Below are 16868 nucleotides of genomic sequence, written 5' to 3' on the forward strand. Positions count from 1 at the left end.
TTACTCTTCCTCCTCTTCCTCCTCCTCCTCCTCCTCTTCCTCTTCCTCCTCCTCTCCCTCTCCCTCGTTAGCGTAGATGCCCGCCTCCCACTTCAGCGCCATGTTGCTCTTCCTCCTGGTGACGCGAGTGGCCTCCAGGACCTGTCAATCACAGCACGAGAACCAATCAGAAGCCAGAAGAAGCAGCGGTCACACTCAGAGCAAAGGGTTGACGTGAGTTCTAAAGACCCCATGAAGTGGATCAAAATATGGACGTAGCCACCGTGATGTCACCCACTGCTTTGTGGACTCGCCAGCTTGGTTTTTTTGGAGCCAGAAGAAGCTAACGCAGGCTGGATTTGAATTGTTCAGATATGCAGAGATATAGAGGAAGTGGGCGGACAGCAGTCTGCACTTGGTTGTGACGGAGAAATGCCGAGAAATGTGGTGTTTAAGAAAGAGACGCTCTGGTTATTTTAATATAACATTTATACAAATTGATTTTTTTTCCTGGCCTTTTTGGTGTCTGGCCTGTCTTGGTGAATAGGTCAACACACTGAGGGCTAATGTCCACCAGCTCCGGAACAGATGCGGTACGGCTCCGGTACGGCGGCGAACAGACCCACACTCATGTAAGCTGTCAGACGCATGCGGGATCTGACAATGTATCGGCCATCTATTTACATGGGCGATAGTCTGTGCCGGCAGATTTATCGGATCCACAACGTAGGCGGGTGTAAGTCTAGGAACATCGGCAAAAGGTAATAAAAAAAGATATTTTTCATTTCATGGGGTCTTAAAGATAATGCTGACATGACAATATAACCCACATTGTTCCCCAACACAGGGGATGTACAAACATGCACGCACGCACACACACAGGCGCGTGCACACACACACACACACACACACACACACACACACACACACACACACAAGCCACAGTGACACAGATGGCATGCGTTGCATCTCAAACACTTTGGGAGCACTTTGTTCAGCTTTCCTGCAGTCAAGTTTTCAGAATGTCCCAATAAAACAGCAACATCAAAGCACCCCTGAAGTATTTGACAGTTAAAACTACTTTTTTCTTCAATTTTCAGGGAAATATTCACCTTATGTAACCCCGCCCACTGTGTCATCACTCCCTGTTCAAAACGCCGGCTGTTTTACCTGCTCAACCTAGTCCGACTCACCTGGTCAAACCTAGTTTGACTCGCATTATGAGTCAAACTAGGTTTATGAGTCACAGGGAGTGTAAACACAATCAGAACTTCCAATTGTGTCTACACTTCCCGTTAGTCTCTCAAGCTAGATGGTCTCTTCTACATAAGGTGAATATAGCTTCATGCCTGAACACCAGAATTCTTCCACACTTCATTTCCAAAATCATCCAGAAACTCCAACTCGGTCATGCTGAGGCACACAAAAAGGCACTGAGGACTAAGACACCATCCACCAAATAGAGAGACACATTTGCTACATTTTCAATATTCACTTTTCTCTCTCTTAAAAGACTATCATATGACTTCCGTCAGTTTTCAGTGATGTATTGAGACTATAGTGTGTGTGTGTGTGTGTGTGTGTGTGTGTGTGTGTGTGTGTGTGTGTGTGTGTGTGTGTGTGTGTGTGTGTATTTACAAGAGAAACACAGAGAGTCTATAGAGAGCCAAAGTGAACGTCACTTCCTGCCGCTCTATGTGTACCAGCGTCAGAGAAAATGTGAATGGTGGTGAACGGAGACGTTACTTTTTTGATCCAGTTTGAATTGTGGCACGGGGGGGGGTACACATGTAAATGTTGTCAATTTAAAAGATAACTCTGCATGTCAAGAAAGTCGCAAGCTTCTCCTGAAACTGAAACGTAAGGCTTAGTTTTGTCAATCGACGACATCTGTCCTCTCACAATATACGTCACACCATCAACAACGTGGACTGGCGGGAGACGTCACTGACGCGATTGGTTGTGCGCCGTAGTCTTTCTGATTTATAACTTGTGGTGCCACAGTTTGACCACAAAATGCGACTTTCTTGACTTGCAGAGTTCTCGTTTACATTGACAAACATGATATGTGTTGTACTCCCGTGGCACAATTCAAGCGGGATTAAAAAAGTAACGTCTGTCTCCGTTCACCACCATTCACATTTTTCTGACGCTGGTACACAGAGAAAGGCAGGAAGCGACGTTCACTTTAACTCTCTCTATATTCATTTTGGTAGAAAAGCCAATCATTATGCAAGTTCATTAGAGGCAAAAATGTATGCTACCTGTTATCTTTAAAACAGAAGCACAATGATTTTGTTTTAATGAAGTTAGGGATGCACAGTATTGGATTTTTTGTTGACATCCGATATGCCAAGATTTTCCAACTCTTTTGGCCGATTGCCAATACCGATATATGCAAACAATTTCCAACCACCTAATATCGGAAAAGATCAAGTCTCTCATGTCGTGGAATGAACAAATTATTACTGTATGTCTACTCTTATCGTGACGGCCCACTGGCAGATGCAGACATCAATCATGCTTTTCAAGATGTACACATTCACCGGGCAAAATAAGATCACTACTTATTATGTAAAACATGCCATACTTTTTTATTGATGTAACATTTTCTTTCTTTTTTGTCCGATCTACTTCAAACTTGCGGAATGCACTTAGCGGGGAGACCTGACGGATTGCAGTGCCGAATTTCGTGCAATCCAGCACAGCGCCACCTACTGGCAACACAAAACAGTGGTTTATCTCAAGAACCATTCCTCGGATCGACTTCGACCTCGGGGAGTGCGCTTGCTTGCGGGGACCTGATGGAGTTCAGTTCAGTCCAGAAGACGTGATGACGTGCCGGTGTCATTGTGCATCCCTAAATTAAGTCATCTTTTTTTCAATTGGTGCGTATCTAAAGTGGGTGTCATTTTAGGGGTCAAAGGTCACACCAAATCAAGACAAGCACATGCAGTACCAACACCACAGAGCAGAACAGTACAGCAGTGACACCTCTCAAGCAGACCTGGGATCAGATACTGTGCGTAAGTAGTTTTCAAATACTTTACAGCCTAGAATGTCATACAGGACAATCACATAAAAAATATAAATACAGATGAATACATAGTAGGGTACATTTATGTGGGCCAGTTTCATAGCTTTGGTATACATGTATACAATATATAGTATACATCCATGTTTACCATTAAACATGTTAAAGGAGCGAAATAAGTGATTTCATACTTGACGACGCCACTCTTTTGCCTCATCTACAGTAATAACCTCAATCGTAAACTTGTTTCTTTTGACAAATCTTTCTCTGAGATTATACTGTCATATGCATTTGAATGTATCTACTGTGAGGGCTTGGTAAAGGTCAGATATGTGTTGAAAAGGTAAGGGGGTGTGGTCACCTATTGTTCATCCCACTTATACATCAAATCAGCCATAACATGTACTGTACATGGGTCTGACCCAGGTCTGTCAGTGAGGCAGTTAGACAGGTTTACAGGAGGTGTGGTCGTGCGGCAGGTACCTCAGTGGTTACCTCGTTAGCCAGCAACAAACGGGCATACTGAGCGACCAGCAGAGAGAGAGGCAACAGTACACACATAGTCAACACGTGTGATGTCATCACAGATGAACAATAACAACATTAAGCAACAACATCCCTGCAAAAATGTTATATTCAAGATAATTCAACTTAAATAACGTTGGCCTGCCTGGAGTGCAGTCTCTGCCTCAATGTGTACGTGAAACTGTGCAGTGTTTACAAACTGAAAAGAGAGGCCGAACCGTAGATCATCGTCATTCTACTGGCATCCAGTCTGCTTTGTAAATTATATATTTTTTACTTGAATGAAAATGCAAAAAACTCCAAAGCATATACTTGTTATAATAAGAGGATGCAGATGGTATCAGCCAAAGTCTCCACCAAAACGCCTGTTTGGCTGCTCACTAATTGTCTACAATGTATATGAAAATGTTAATTCATTACTAGAAATTTGATAATTTACCTAAACATTACCTATTAAATTACGATTAAATGATTACATTTAAGCATTTAGTAAGCCATTTTGTGGCAGATAACTCTTTTTTGTGATGTCTTTATTTCCCCAGTTTAGTCTCTCGAAATACAAAAGCTCTTGTCAAGAGGGACGTTCGAACCCTAACCAATGAGGCAATATGTCCTGAGCACTGTCATACTTACAACACTTGCAACACTATTTCAGACACAATGACGCAACAGCATGTAGTCAGGACAGAAATCCCCGGCCTCCGTGATTGACTTTCTGTTCCACTTCCTGCTTTTGACTGGGAAAGCCCCTCTGGTGCTGCACACTATTTGCTCAGGGATGAAAGCATTCGATTGTACTGAAATTGCCAAATGACCACGAATGGAAAAAGTGAAAAATACTGACTTTGTTAGCCATAGAAAGGCTTTGTTGTGTTTTGGTTTCACAGTTTTTCCGAGACTGACAACTATGAAATTATGTTCTATTTGTTGTTCAGGGTTCCCACACCTTCTTACACATCCAATTCAAGGACCCAACACAGCGTGTTGTGTGTGTGTATGTATATATATATACCGTAAATTCCGGACTATAAGCCGCACCTTTTTTCCCGTTTTTTGGGCTTTTTTGGCCCCTGCGGCTTATATAACGGTGCGGCTTATCTATGGATTTTTTCAAAAAAAAAAAAAAAAAAATCTCTCTTTTTTAGCACTCTTTCTAACTATAAATCCACTTCTGTTTTAATTTCCTCTCTTGCCCTCTTTTCACCACACTGTATGACACTGTATGACACTGTATGACACTGTGTGCACTGTAAATAACAACACAGGTGGTGTTGTGTTATGTTGTTTTGTTGAAATGTTAATAAATGGGAGCATTACATATGGTAATTAAACATTAAAACACAATAAAAAAAAAAAAAAAAAAAAAAAAAAAACATTAAAACACCCGCGGTTTATAGTCCGGTGCGGCTTATATAAGAAAAAAATAGTCAACTTTGAAGGTGCGGCTTATACACCGGTGCGCCTTATAGTCCGGAATTTACGGTATATATATATTAGAGATGGGAATAGATTAATTTTTTTAATCTAGATTAATCTAGATTAATCCTGGTCATTAATCTAGATTAATCTAGATTAAAATGGGTCATTTGAAGTCTGTCGAAGCCATTCAAAATATGTGTGTGCAACATAAATAATGACTAGAAGTAAGTCCTTGTGAACAGGTTTCTGTTTATTCGGTTGTTCACGCCCCCCCACAGCAGCCAGGATGGGGGAGGCAGACATAAATGTCCGCGCTTACATACCTGTTCCATTCTAAAGTGATAATCATCATGGCCTGCTCAATATAAGTGGACCCTGCTACCAGACAACTTTGAGAATAATAATATATATAATAATAATAATACAGTGGAGCTGCTCAGTGGCCAGCAGATCAGACTGTGGTTGTACTGGACAGCTTCCAGGTATGAATGTGTGTGAATGTGAACAGGGCGCTCCTGAAAAAGAGAGCATTGCTCTCAGTGAGACTCCCCCTGTATAAATAAAGGTAAAAAAATAAAAAATAAAAAAATAAAAAATAGATTACCGTAAATAGATTAACGGCGATAATTTTTTTATCGCGCGTTAAGAGTCTTGCGTTAATGCAGCCGTTAATGGCGTTAACTATCCCATCTCTAATATATAATATAATACGAACGCGTCTTCTCTTCAAACACGTCTTCAGCGGAGACTCCTCTTTGAGGGTGACATCATTGACCATATATGGACCAAAAGTGGAGCCTAGCGACCTAGCACAGTTTTTTTGTTTACGTTTACCACTGCCGTGGGTTCTTTGGGGATTTTTTTATGATCCGGCCTGCCCGCGGGGCGGGATATCCTCAGTCAGCGCGGTTATAACTGCGGCCCGCGCATCACTATATATATATATATATACATTCTGTCTGTCCATACACTCTGTCTCTCTACCTTCCTCTCTGTCACTGTCTCTCTGAGCTCTCACTCTGCCTTCCTCTCTGTCACGGCTCATACACACCTGCAAAATCGCTTTTCCGCCGTGTCGCAGCGTTTTGTGGGCGTGGAAACCAGCTTCCAGCTTGGAGCTGTAGAAACGTTTTCAGGTAGATGTACACAGAAGGGTGGGGGGAGGAAATGTGTAGGAAGAGCTGTCATTGGGTAGCTTTTGCCGCTGAAACGAAAGGTCCCGCCCTAGTCCCGCCCCGCGAGCGCTAAGCCGCTCAGAGACAAGCCGCCTCTAGTCTGCGACAGCGGAAACGCAGGGCGGTTCCTGCGGCAGGGGGCGCGAGGTTGAAATGGACCAATCAGACGTGGAAATAGAGCAAGACAGCCTATCAAGATGCAGCGTCAAAGAGGCTTTCACAGGAGGCATGCCGCCTAGCGTTTCATGGTGTGTATGAGGCGTCACTGTCTCTCTGAGCCTCGTCCTCTCACTCTGTCTCTCTGTCACTGTCTCTCTGAGCCTCGTCCTCTCACTCTGTCTCTCTGTCACTGTCTCTCTGAGCCTCGTCCTCTCACTCTGTCTCTCTGTCACTGTCTCTCTGAGCCTCGTCCTCTCACTCTGTCTCTCTGTCACTGTCTCTCTGAGCCTCGTCCTCTCACTCTGTCTCTCTGTCACTGCCTCTCTGAGCCTCGTCCTCTCACTCTGTCTCTCTGTCACTGTCTCTCTGAGCCTCGTCCTCTCACTCTGTCTCTCTGTCACTGTCTCTCTGAGCCTCTTCCTCTCACTCTGTCTCTCTGTCACTGTCTCTCTGAGCCTCGTCCTCTCACTCTGTCTCTCTGTCACTGTCTCTCTGAGCCTCGTCCTCTCACTCTGTCTCTCTACCTTCGTCGCTCCTCCATGCTCAAATACTTACACTGTTGTCCTCCATCTTCTCCCTCCTCTTCACCTTGTGTGTCTCGTAGTCTTCCATCAGCGTCTGCATGAAGTTTTTGGGTCGCGACCCGCTGGAGTCCTCGCTGCCGGCGTCGGACAGCGCCCCCTCTGAGGGCGAGGGGGACACGGGCGGTGCGGGTCGGATCTTCTCTATCTTTCCTGCAGACAGCACAGAAACACACAGAGTTAGACAGCAGAATATGTTTGGAGCGCTTTATTTGAACTCTGGAGGGTATAATCCTTCAGTTGGGTTCACTTGGCCAGGCGAGAATGATGCCATCCTCAGTCCTCTGACAAGAGAGAGAACTGTGGTGCAGTTTGTTAGGAGGGAGACCGTCATCTGAAACAACATGAACATTCGTAAGGGTTCAAAATGATTCAAAATCTCTAACCTGGTAAGATGACAAGTCACCAAAACTCTGTCCAATAAACAAGCTGTGTGAGTCATCATGTGACTTTTGTTTCCAAACCCTGGTTCACTTGTAATTAGACAGAGTGCCCCAAATGCAAGCATGCATCACATTCAACTTGTGTTTCACACCTACACAAGCTTGTACCAGGTTTCTTAGGCTGGTTTCACACCGGCGACCCAAGCCTTGCCTATGCCTTGCCTTTACCCACGCTTTTTAATAGGCGTCCGTTTTAGTCAACGAGGCTGTGTACACCGGACGCCTGAGCGTGAACCCTGCGTGTACCCACGCCTTGCCTATGCCTTGCCGATTTTATCGAATAGGCAAGAGTTCTATTTTCACGCCGACAAGGCGCGTGCAGGCAGGCTTTTCTGTCAAGCCATGAAAGAAAAACGCGACAATATCCGTGGGAACTGGCAAAGTCAACTGAATTTCAAAATAAAATTGAGTTTCTACAACAGTATTGAGCAGAGAGAGAGAGCGAGAGAGAGATTGACGGGTGGCTATCACGTGGGGCTTTCTCCCTGTCGGCAAACAAATCTTCATGAGAGAGAATAGCGACCGAAGAAGCAAGATGGACAATGTTGTTGTGCCAGCACATATTCTTGCAAGATCACCTCTCTAAAATGTCCGACTATAGTCAGACCTGGTTATACATATCCAGCATCAATAGAACATTAAATATATCAGATTTATTTTACCTAGAGGCTACCCATGACAATTCTGGACAACACGTGAAAAAATACGGCGTAGGCGTGGGTTGAGGTTGAGGTGGGTTGAGGCAAGGCAAGGCGTGGGTCGTCGGTGTGAAACCAGCCTTATGTAAGCACCAACCTACACACCTACACAAGCTTGTACCAGGTTTCTTATGTAAGCACCAACCTACACAAGCTTGTACCAGGTTTCTTAGGCTGGTTTCACACCGACGACCCACGCCTTGCCTTGCCTCAACCCACGCCTACGCCGAGCTGGGCGTGAACCTGTTACACGCTTTTGCGATCACACCGCACACCTTTTGCACGCCGAACCTGGAGCCGAGTCACAAGCGCCTCTCCTCTCTCCCGACTGTATTTTTTCACGTGTTGTCCAGAATTGTCATGGGTAGCCTCTAGGTAAAATAAATCTGATATATTTAATGTTCTATTGATGCTGGATATGTATAACCAGGTCTGACTATAGTCGGACATTTTAGAGAGGTGATCTTGCAAGAATATGTGCTGGCACAACAATATTGTCCATCTTGCTTCTTCGGTCGCTATTCTCTCTCATGAAGATTTGTTTGCCGACAGGGAGAAAGCCCCACGTGATAGCCACCCGTCAATCTCTCTCTCGCTCTCTCTCTCTGCTCAATACTGTTGTAGAAACTCCATTTTATTTTGAAATTCAGTTGACTTTGCCAGTTCCCACGGATATTGTCGCGTTTTTCTTTCATGGCTTGACAGAAAAGCCTGCCTGCACGCGCCTTGTCGGCGTGAAAATAGAACTCTCGCCTATTCGATAAAATCGGCAAGGCATAGGCAAGGCGTGGGTACACGCAGGGTTCACGCTCAGGCGTCCGGTGTACACAGCCTCGTTGACTAAAACGGACGCCTATTAAAAAGCGTGGGTAAAGGCAAGGCATAGGCAAGGCTTGGGTCGCCGGTGTGAAACCAGCCTTATGTAAGCACCAACCTACACAAGCTTGTACCAGGTTTCTTATGTGAGCACCAACCTACACAAGCTTGTACCAGGTTTCTTAGGCTGGTTTCACACCGGCGACCCAAGCCTTGCCTATGCCTTGCCTTTACCCACGCTTTTTAATAGGCGTCCGTTTTAGTCAACGAGGCTGTGTACACCGGACGCCTGAGCATGAACCCTGCGTGTACCCACGCCTTGCCTGTGCCTTGCCGATTTTATCGAATAGGCGAGAGTTCTATTTTCACGCCGACAAGGCGCGTGCAGGCAGGCTTTTCTGTCAAGCCATGAAAGAAAAACGCGACAATATCCGTGGGAACTGCCAAAGTCAACTGAATTTCAAAATAAAATGGAGTTTCTACAACAGTATTGAGCAGAGAGAGAGAGCGAGAGAGAGATTGACGGGTGGCTATCACGTGGGGCTTTCTCCCTGTCGGCAAACAAATCTTCATGAGAGAGAATAGCGACCGAAGAAGCAAGATGGACAATGTTGTTGTGCCAGCACATATTCTTGCAAGATCACCTCTCTAAAATGTCCGACTATAGTCAGACCTGGTTATACATATCCAGCATCAATAGAACATTAAATATATCAGATTTATTTTACCTAGAGGCTACCCATGACAATTCTGGACAACACGTGAAAAAATACAGTCGGGAGAGAGGAGAGGCGCTTGTGACTCGGCTCCAGGTTCGGCGTGCAAAAGGCGTGCGGTGTGATCGCAAAAGCGTGTAACAGGTTCACGCCCAGCTCGGCGTAGGCGTGGGTTGAGGCAAGGCAAGGCGTGGGTCGTCGGTGTGAAACCAGCCTTATGTAAGCACCAACCTACACAAGCTTGTACCAGGTTTCTTATGTGAGCACCAACCTACACTAGCTTGTACCAGGTTTCTTATGTAAGCACCAACCTACACAAGCTTGTACCAGGTTTCTTATGTGAGCACCAACCTACACACCTACACAAGCTTGTACCAGGTTTCTTATGTAAGCACCAACCTACACAAGCTTGTACCAGGTTTCTTATGTAAGCACCAACCTACACAAGCTTGTACCAGGTATGTAAGCACCAACCTACACACCTACACAAGCTTGTACCAGGTTTCTTATGTAAGCACCAACCTACACACCTACACAAGCTTGTACCAGGTTTCTTATGTAAGCACCAACCTACACAAGCTTGTACCAGGTTTCTTAGGCTGGTTTCACACCGACGACCCACGCCTTGCCTATGCCTTGCCTTTACCCACGCTTTTAAATAGGCGTCCGTTTTAGTCAATGAGGCTGTGTACACTGGCCGCCTGAGCGTGAACCCTGCGTGTACCCACGCCTTGCCTGTGCCTTGCCGATTTTATCGAATAGGCGAGAGTTCTATTTTCACGCCGACAAGGCGCGTGCAGGCAGGCTTTTCTGTCAAGCCATGAAAGAAAAACGCGACAATATCCGTGGGAACTGGCAAAGTCAACTGAATTTCAAAATAAAATGGAGTTTCTACAACAGTATTGAGCAGAGAGAGAGAGCGAGAGAGAGATTGACGGGTGGCTATCACGTGGGGCTTTCTCCCTGTCGGCAAACAAATCTTCATGAGAGAGAATAGCGACCGAAGAAGCAAGATGGACAATGTTGTTGTGCCAGCACATATTCTTGCAAGATCACCTCTCTAAAATGTCCGACTATAGTCAGACCTGGTTATACATATCCAGCATCAATAGAACATTAAATATATCAGATTTATTTTACCTAGAGGCTGCCCATGACAATTCTGGACAACACGTGAAAAAATACAGTCGGGAGAGAGGAGAGGCGCTTGTGACTCGGCTCCAGGTTCGGCGTGCAAAAGGCGTGCGGTGTGATTGCAAAAGCGTGTAACAGGTTCACGCCCAGCTCGGCGTAGGCGTGGGTTGAGGCAAGGCAAGGCGTGGGTCGTCGGTGTGAAACCAGCCTTATGTAAGCACCAACCTACACACCTACACAAGCTTGTACCAGGTTTCTTATGTAAGCACCAACCTACACAAGCTTGTACCAGGTTTCTTATGTAAGCACCAACCTACACACCTACACAAGCTTGTACCAGGTTTCTTAGGCTGGTTTCACACCGACGACCCACGCCTTGCCTTGCCTCAACCCACGCCTACGCCGAGCTGGGCGTGAACCTGTTACACGCTTTTGCGATCACACCGCACGCCTTTTGCACGCCGAACCTGGAGCCGAGTCACAAGCGCCTCTCCTCTCTCCCGACTGTATTTTTTCACGTGTTGTCCAGAATTGTCATGGGTAGCCTCTAGGTAAAATAAATCTGATATATTTAATGTTCTATTGATGCTGGATATGTATAACCAGGTCTGACTATAGTCGGACATTTTAGAGAGGTGATCTTGCAAGAATATGTGCTGGCACAACAACATTGTCCATCTTGCTTCTTCGGTCGCTATTCTCTCTCATGAAGATTTGTTTGCCGACAGGGAGAAAGCCCCACGTGATAGCCACCCGTCAATCTCTCTCTCGCTCTCTCTCTCTGCTCAATACTGTTGTAGAAACTCCATTTTATTTTGAAATTCAGTTGACTTTGCCAGTTCCCACGGATATTGTCGCGTTTTTCTTTCATGGCTTGACAGAAAAGCCTGCCTGCACGCGCCTTGTCGGCGTGAAAATAGAACTCTCGCCTATTCGATAAAATCGGCAAGGCACAGGCAAGGCGTGGGTACACGCAGGGTTCACGCTCAGGCGCACGGTGTACACAGCCTCGTTGACTAAAACGGACGCCTATTTAAAAGCGTGGGTAAAGGCAAGGAATAGGCAAGGCTTGGGTCGTCGGTGTGAAACCAGCCTTAGGCTGGTTTCACACCGACGACCCACGCCTTGCCTTGCCTCAACCCACGCCTACGCCGAGCTGGGCGTGAACCTGTTACACGCTTTTGCGATCACACCGCACGCCTTTTGCACGCCGAACCTGGAGCCGAGTCACAAGCGCCTCTCCTCTCTCCCGACTGTATTTTTTCACGTGTTGTCCAGAATTGTCATGGGTAGCCTCTAGGTAAAATAAATCTGATATATTTAATGTTCTATTGATGCTGGATATGTATAACCAGGTCTGACTATAGTCGGACATTTTAGAGAGGTGATCTTGCAAGAATATGTGCTGGCACAACAACATTGTCCATCTTGCTTCTTCGGTCGCTATTCTCTCTCATGAAGATTTGTTTGCCGACAGGGAGAAAGCCCCACGTGATAGCCACCCGTCAATCTCTCTCTCGCTCTCTCTCTCTGCTCAATACTGTTGTAGAAACTCCATTTTATTTTGAAATTCAGTTGACTTTGGCAGTTCCCACGGATATTGTCGCGTTTTTCTTTCATGGCTTGACAGAAAAGCCTGCCTGCACGCGCCTTGTCGGCGTGAAAATAGAACTCTCGCCTATTCGATAAAATCGGCAAGGCACAGGCAAGGCGTGGGTACACGCAGGGTTCATGCTCAGGCGCCCGGTGTACACAGCCTCGTTGACTAAAACGGACGCCTATTAAAAAGCGTGGGTAAAGGCAAGGCATAGGCAAGGCTTGGGTCGCCGGTGTGAAACCAGCCTTATGTAAGCACCAACCTACACAAGCTTGTACCAGGTTTCTTATGTAAGCACCAACCTACACACCTACACAAGCTTGTACCAGGTTTCTTATGTAAGCACCAACCTACACAAGCTTGTACCAGGTTTCTTATGTAAGCAGCAACCTACACAAGCTTGTACCAGGTTTCTTATGTAAGCACCAACCTACACAAGCTTGTACCAGGTTTCTTATGTAAGCACCAACCTACACAAGCTTGTACCAGGTTTCTTATGTAAGCACCAACCTACACAAGCTTGTACCAGGTTTCTTATGTAAGCACCAACCTACACTAGCTTGTACCAGGTTTCTTATGTAAGCACCAACCTACACAAGCTTGTACCAGGTTTCTTATGTAAGCACCAACCTACACTAGCTTGTACCAGGTTTCTTATGTGAGCACCAACCTACACAAGCTTGTACCAGGTTTCTTATGTAAGCACCAACCTACACTAGCTTGTACCAGGTTTCTTATGTAAGCACCAACCTACACTAGCTTGTACCAGGTTTCTTATGTGAGCACCAACCTACACTAGCTTGTACCAGGTTTCTTATGTAAGCACCAACCTACACAAGCTTGTACCAGGTTTCTTATGTAAGCACCAACCTACACAAGCTTGTACCAGGTTTCTTATGTAAGCACCAACCTACACAAGCTTGTACCAGGTTTCTTATGTAAGCACCAACCTACACTAGCTTGTACCAGGTTTCTTATGTAAGCACCAACCTACACAAGCTTGTACCAGGTTTCTTATGTAAGCACCAACATACACTAGCTTGTACCAGGTGTCTTATGTAAGCACCAACCTACACAAGCTTGTACCAGGTTTCTTATGTAAGCACCAACCTACACTAGCTTGTACCAGGTTTCTTATGTGAGCACCAACCTACACAAGCTTGTACCAGGTTTCTTATGTAAGCACCAACCTACACAAGCTTGTACCAGGTTTCTTATGTAAGCACCAACCTACACTAGCTTGTACCAGGTTTCTTATGTAAGCACCAACCTACACAAGCTTGTACCAGGTTTCTTATGTAAGCACCAACCTACACTAGCTTGTACCAGGTTTCTTATGTGAGCACCAACCTACACAAGCTTGTACCAGGTTTCTTATGTAAGCACCAACCTACACTAGTTCTTATGTAAGCACCAACCTACACTAGCTTGTACCAGGTTTCTTATGTAAGCACCAACCTACACAAGCTTGTACCAGGTTTCTTATGTAAGCACCAACCTACACTAGCTTGTACCAGGTTTCTTATGTGAGCACCAACCTACACAAGCTTGTACCAGGTTTCTTATGTAAGCACCAACCTACACAAGCTTGTACCAGGTTTCTTATGTAAGCACCAACCTACACAAGCTTGTACCAGGTTTCTTATGTAAGCACCAACCTACACTAGCTTGTACCAGGTTTCTTATGTAAGCACCAACCTACACAAGCTTGTACCAGGTTTCTTATGTAAGCACCAACCTACACTAGCTTGTACCAGGTTTCTTATGTGAGCACCAACCTACACAAGCTTGTACCAGGTTTCTTATGTAAGCACCAACCTACACAAGCTTGTACCAGGTTTCTTATGTGAGCACCAACCTACACAAGCTTGTACCAGGTTTCTTATGTAAGCACCAACCTACACAAGCTTGTACCAGGTTTCTTATGTGAGCACCAACCTACACAAGCTTGTACCAGGTTTCTTATGTGAGCACCAACCTACACTAGCTTGTACCAGGTTTCTTATGTGAGCACCAACCTACACAAGCTTGTACCAGGTTTCTTATGTGAGCACCAACCTACACAAGCTTGTACCAGGTTTCTTATGTAAGCACCAACCTACACTAGCTTGTACCAGGTTTCTTATGTGAGCACCAACCTACACAAGCTTGTACCAGGTTTCTTATGTAAGCACCAACCTACACTAGCTTGTACCAGGTTTCTTATGTGAGCACCAACCTACACAAGCTTGTACCAGGTTTCTTATGTAAGCACCAACCTACACTAGCTTGTACCAGGTTTCTTATGTAAGCACCAACCTACACTAGCTTGTACCAGGTTTCTTATGTAAGCACCAACCTACACAAGCTTGTACCAGGTTTCTTATGTAAGCACCAACCTACACTAGCTTGTACCAGGTTTCTTATGTAAGCACCAACCTACACAAGCTTGTACCAGGTTTCTTATGTGAGCACCAACCTACACAAGCTTGTACCAGGTTTCTTATGTAAGCACCAACCTACACTAGCTTGTACCAGGTTTCTTATGTGAGCACCAACCTACACTAGCTTGTACCAGGTTTCTTATGTAAGCACCAACCTACACAAGCTTGTACCAGGTTTATTATGTGAGCACCAACCTACACAAGCTTGTACCAGGTTTCTTATGTAAGCACCAACCTACACTAGCTTGTACCAGGTTTCTTATGTAAGCACCAACCTACACTAGCTTGTACCAGGTTTCTTATGTAAGCACCAACCTACACAAGCTTGTACCAGGTTTCTTATGTAAGCACCAACCTACACAAGCTTGTACCAGGTTTCTTATGTAAGCACCAACCTACACTAGCTTGTACCAGGTTTCTTATGTAAGCACCAACCTACACTAGCTTGTACCAGGTTTCTTATGTAAGCACCAACCTACACTAGCTTGTACCAGGTTTCTTATGTAAGCACCAACCTACACTAGCTTGTACCAGGTTTCTTATGTGAGCACCAACCTACACTAGCTTGTACCAGGTTTCTTATGTAAGCACCAACCTACACAAGCTTGTACCAGGTTTCTTATGTAAGCACCAACCTACACAAGCTTGTACCAGGTTTCTTATGTAAGCACCAACCTACACTAGCTTGTACCAGGTTTCTTATGTAAGCACCAACCTACACACCTACACAAGCTTGTACCAGGTTTCTTATGTGAGCACCAACCTACACAAGCTTGTACCAGGTTTCTTATGTAAGCACCAACCTACACAAGCTTGTACCAGGTTTCTTATGTAAGCACCAACCTACACAAGCTTGTACCAGGTTTCTTATGTAAGCACCAACCTACACAAGCTTGTACCAGGTTTCTTATGTGAGCACCAACCTACACAAGCTTGTACCAGGTTTCTTATGTAAGCACCAACCTACACAAGCTTGTACCAGGTTTCTTATGTAAGCACCAACCTACACAAGCTTGTACCAGGTTTCTTATGTGAGCACCAACCTACACACCTACACTAGCTTGTACCAGGTTTCTTATGTAAGCACCAACCTACACACCTACACAAGCTTGTACCAGGTTTCTTATGTAAGCACCAACCTACACAAGCTTGTACCAGGTTTCTTATGTGAGCACCAACCTACACAAGCTTGTACCAGGTTTCTTATGTGAGCACCAACCTACACACCTACACTAGCTTGTACCAGGTTTCTTATGTAAGCACCAACCTACACAAGCTTGTACCAGGTTTCTTATGTAAGCACCAACCTACACTAGCTTGTACCAGGTTTCTTATGTAAGCACCAACCTACACAAGCTTGTACCAGGTTTCTTATGTAAGCACCAACCTACACAAGCTTGTACCAGGATTCTTATGTAAGCACCAACCTACACAAGCTTGTACCAGGTTTCTTATGTGAGCACCAACTGTTGTCCCTGACTGTTGTGTCAGTCAGGGACCGGGTCTGTTGTGTCAGTCAGGGACCGGGGTCTGTTGTGTCAGTCAGGGACCGGGTCTGTTGTGTCAGTCAGGGACCGGGTCAATCAAGTCTTAGTGTTATCAAATCATTACATTACATTATACTACAGTATACATGTCTTTACTATCCATTCAAGTTGTGTGGTAGAGTAATTGCCATTATACTGCACTGGGGTAAAGCAATGGAGTAATAACTCACCTGGTGCTGTCCTAGCTGTCAGGCTGAGTCTAGCGGGCAGGCTGTTGCTCTTCATCTTATCAGCTGGGGATATGGTGGCTGTCCTCATCCCGGTCCTCACTGGGCCGTGAGCGGGGCGGACGATGACCACAGGCTGCGTCTCTCTCTGCTTCTTCAGCTCCTCCTCCCTCTGCTGTGCTGCTCGGATCTCCTCCTCGATCATGGACAGAGTCCGCTGCTTCTTGGAGCGCAGGCGGAACGGCCCGCTGGCCGCCTCCGTCTCGGGGCCTCGCGCCGTCGCCGCTGTGCTGCGCAGCTCGGCCGCCTCCGAGTATTTACTGAAGTAGCTGAACTCGGGTCGCTCCGGGCTCGGGGGAGAGGGGGGCCGGTAGACCGGGGTCGGCCTGGCCACGGGGGCCGCCGGGGCGGGTGCCGGAGTCGGAGCTGGGGTCGAGGCGGCGAGCGCTCTGGCA

The 16868-nt window shown here is 45.8% G+C and overlaps 1 protein-coding gene across 1 annotated transcript in view; it reads right to left on the reverse strand.

Annotated features, from left to right (window-relative positions):
• palm2akap2 (PALM2 and AKAP2 fusion) overlaps positions 1–16868 on the reverse strand; it is a gene marked incomplete at both ends in the record, with an annotated part of 26126 nt that continues 9258 nt past the window's right edge. Inside the window, 3 exons of the mRNA XM_083638092.1 lie at positions 1–141; positions 6847–7025; positions 16417–16868. The exon at positions 16417–16868 is cut by the window's right edge and continues 971 nt beyond it. Of these exons, the coding sequence (XP_083494218.1) occupies positions 1–141; positions 6847–7025; positions 16417–16868 (772 nt within the window). The remainder of the gene's footprint in view (positions 142–6846; positions 7026–16416) is intronic.

The sequence above is a fragment of the Poromitra crassiceps genome (genome assembly GCF_964638095.1).
Source record: "Poromitra crassiceps genome assembly, chromosome: 6".
In the NCBI taxonomy this organism is placed as follows: domain Eukaryota; kingdom Metazoa; phylum Chordata; class Actinopteri; order Beryciformes; family Melamphaidae; genus Poromitra; species Poromitra crassiceps.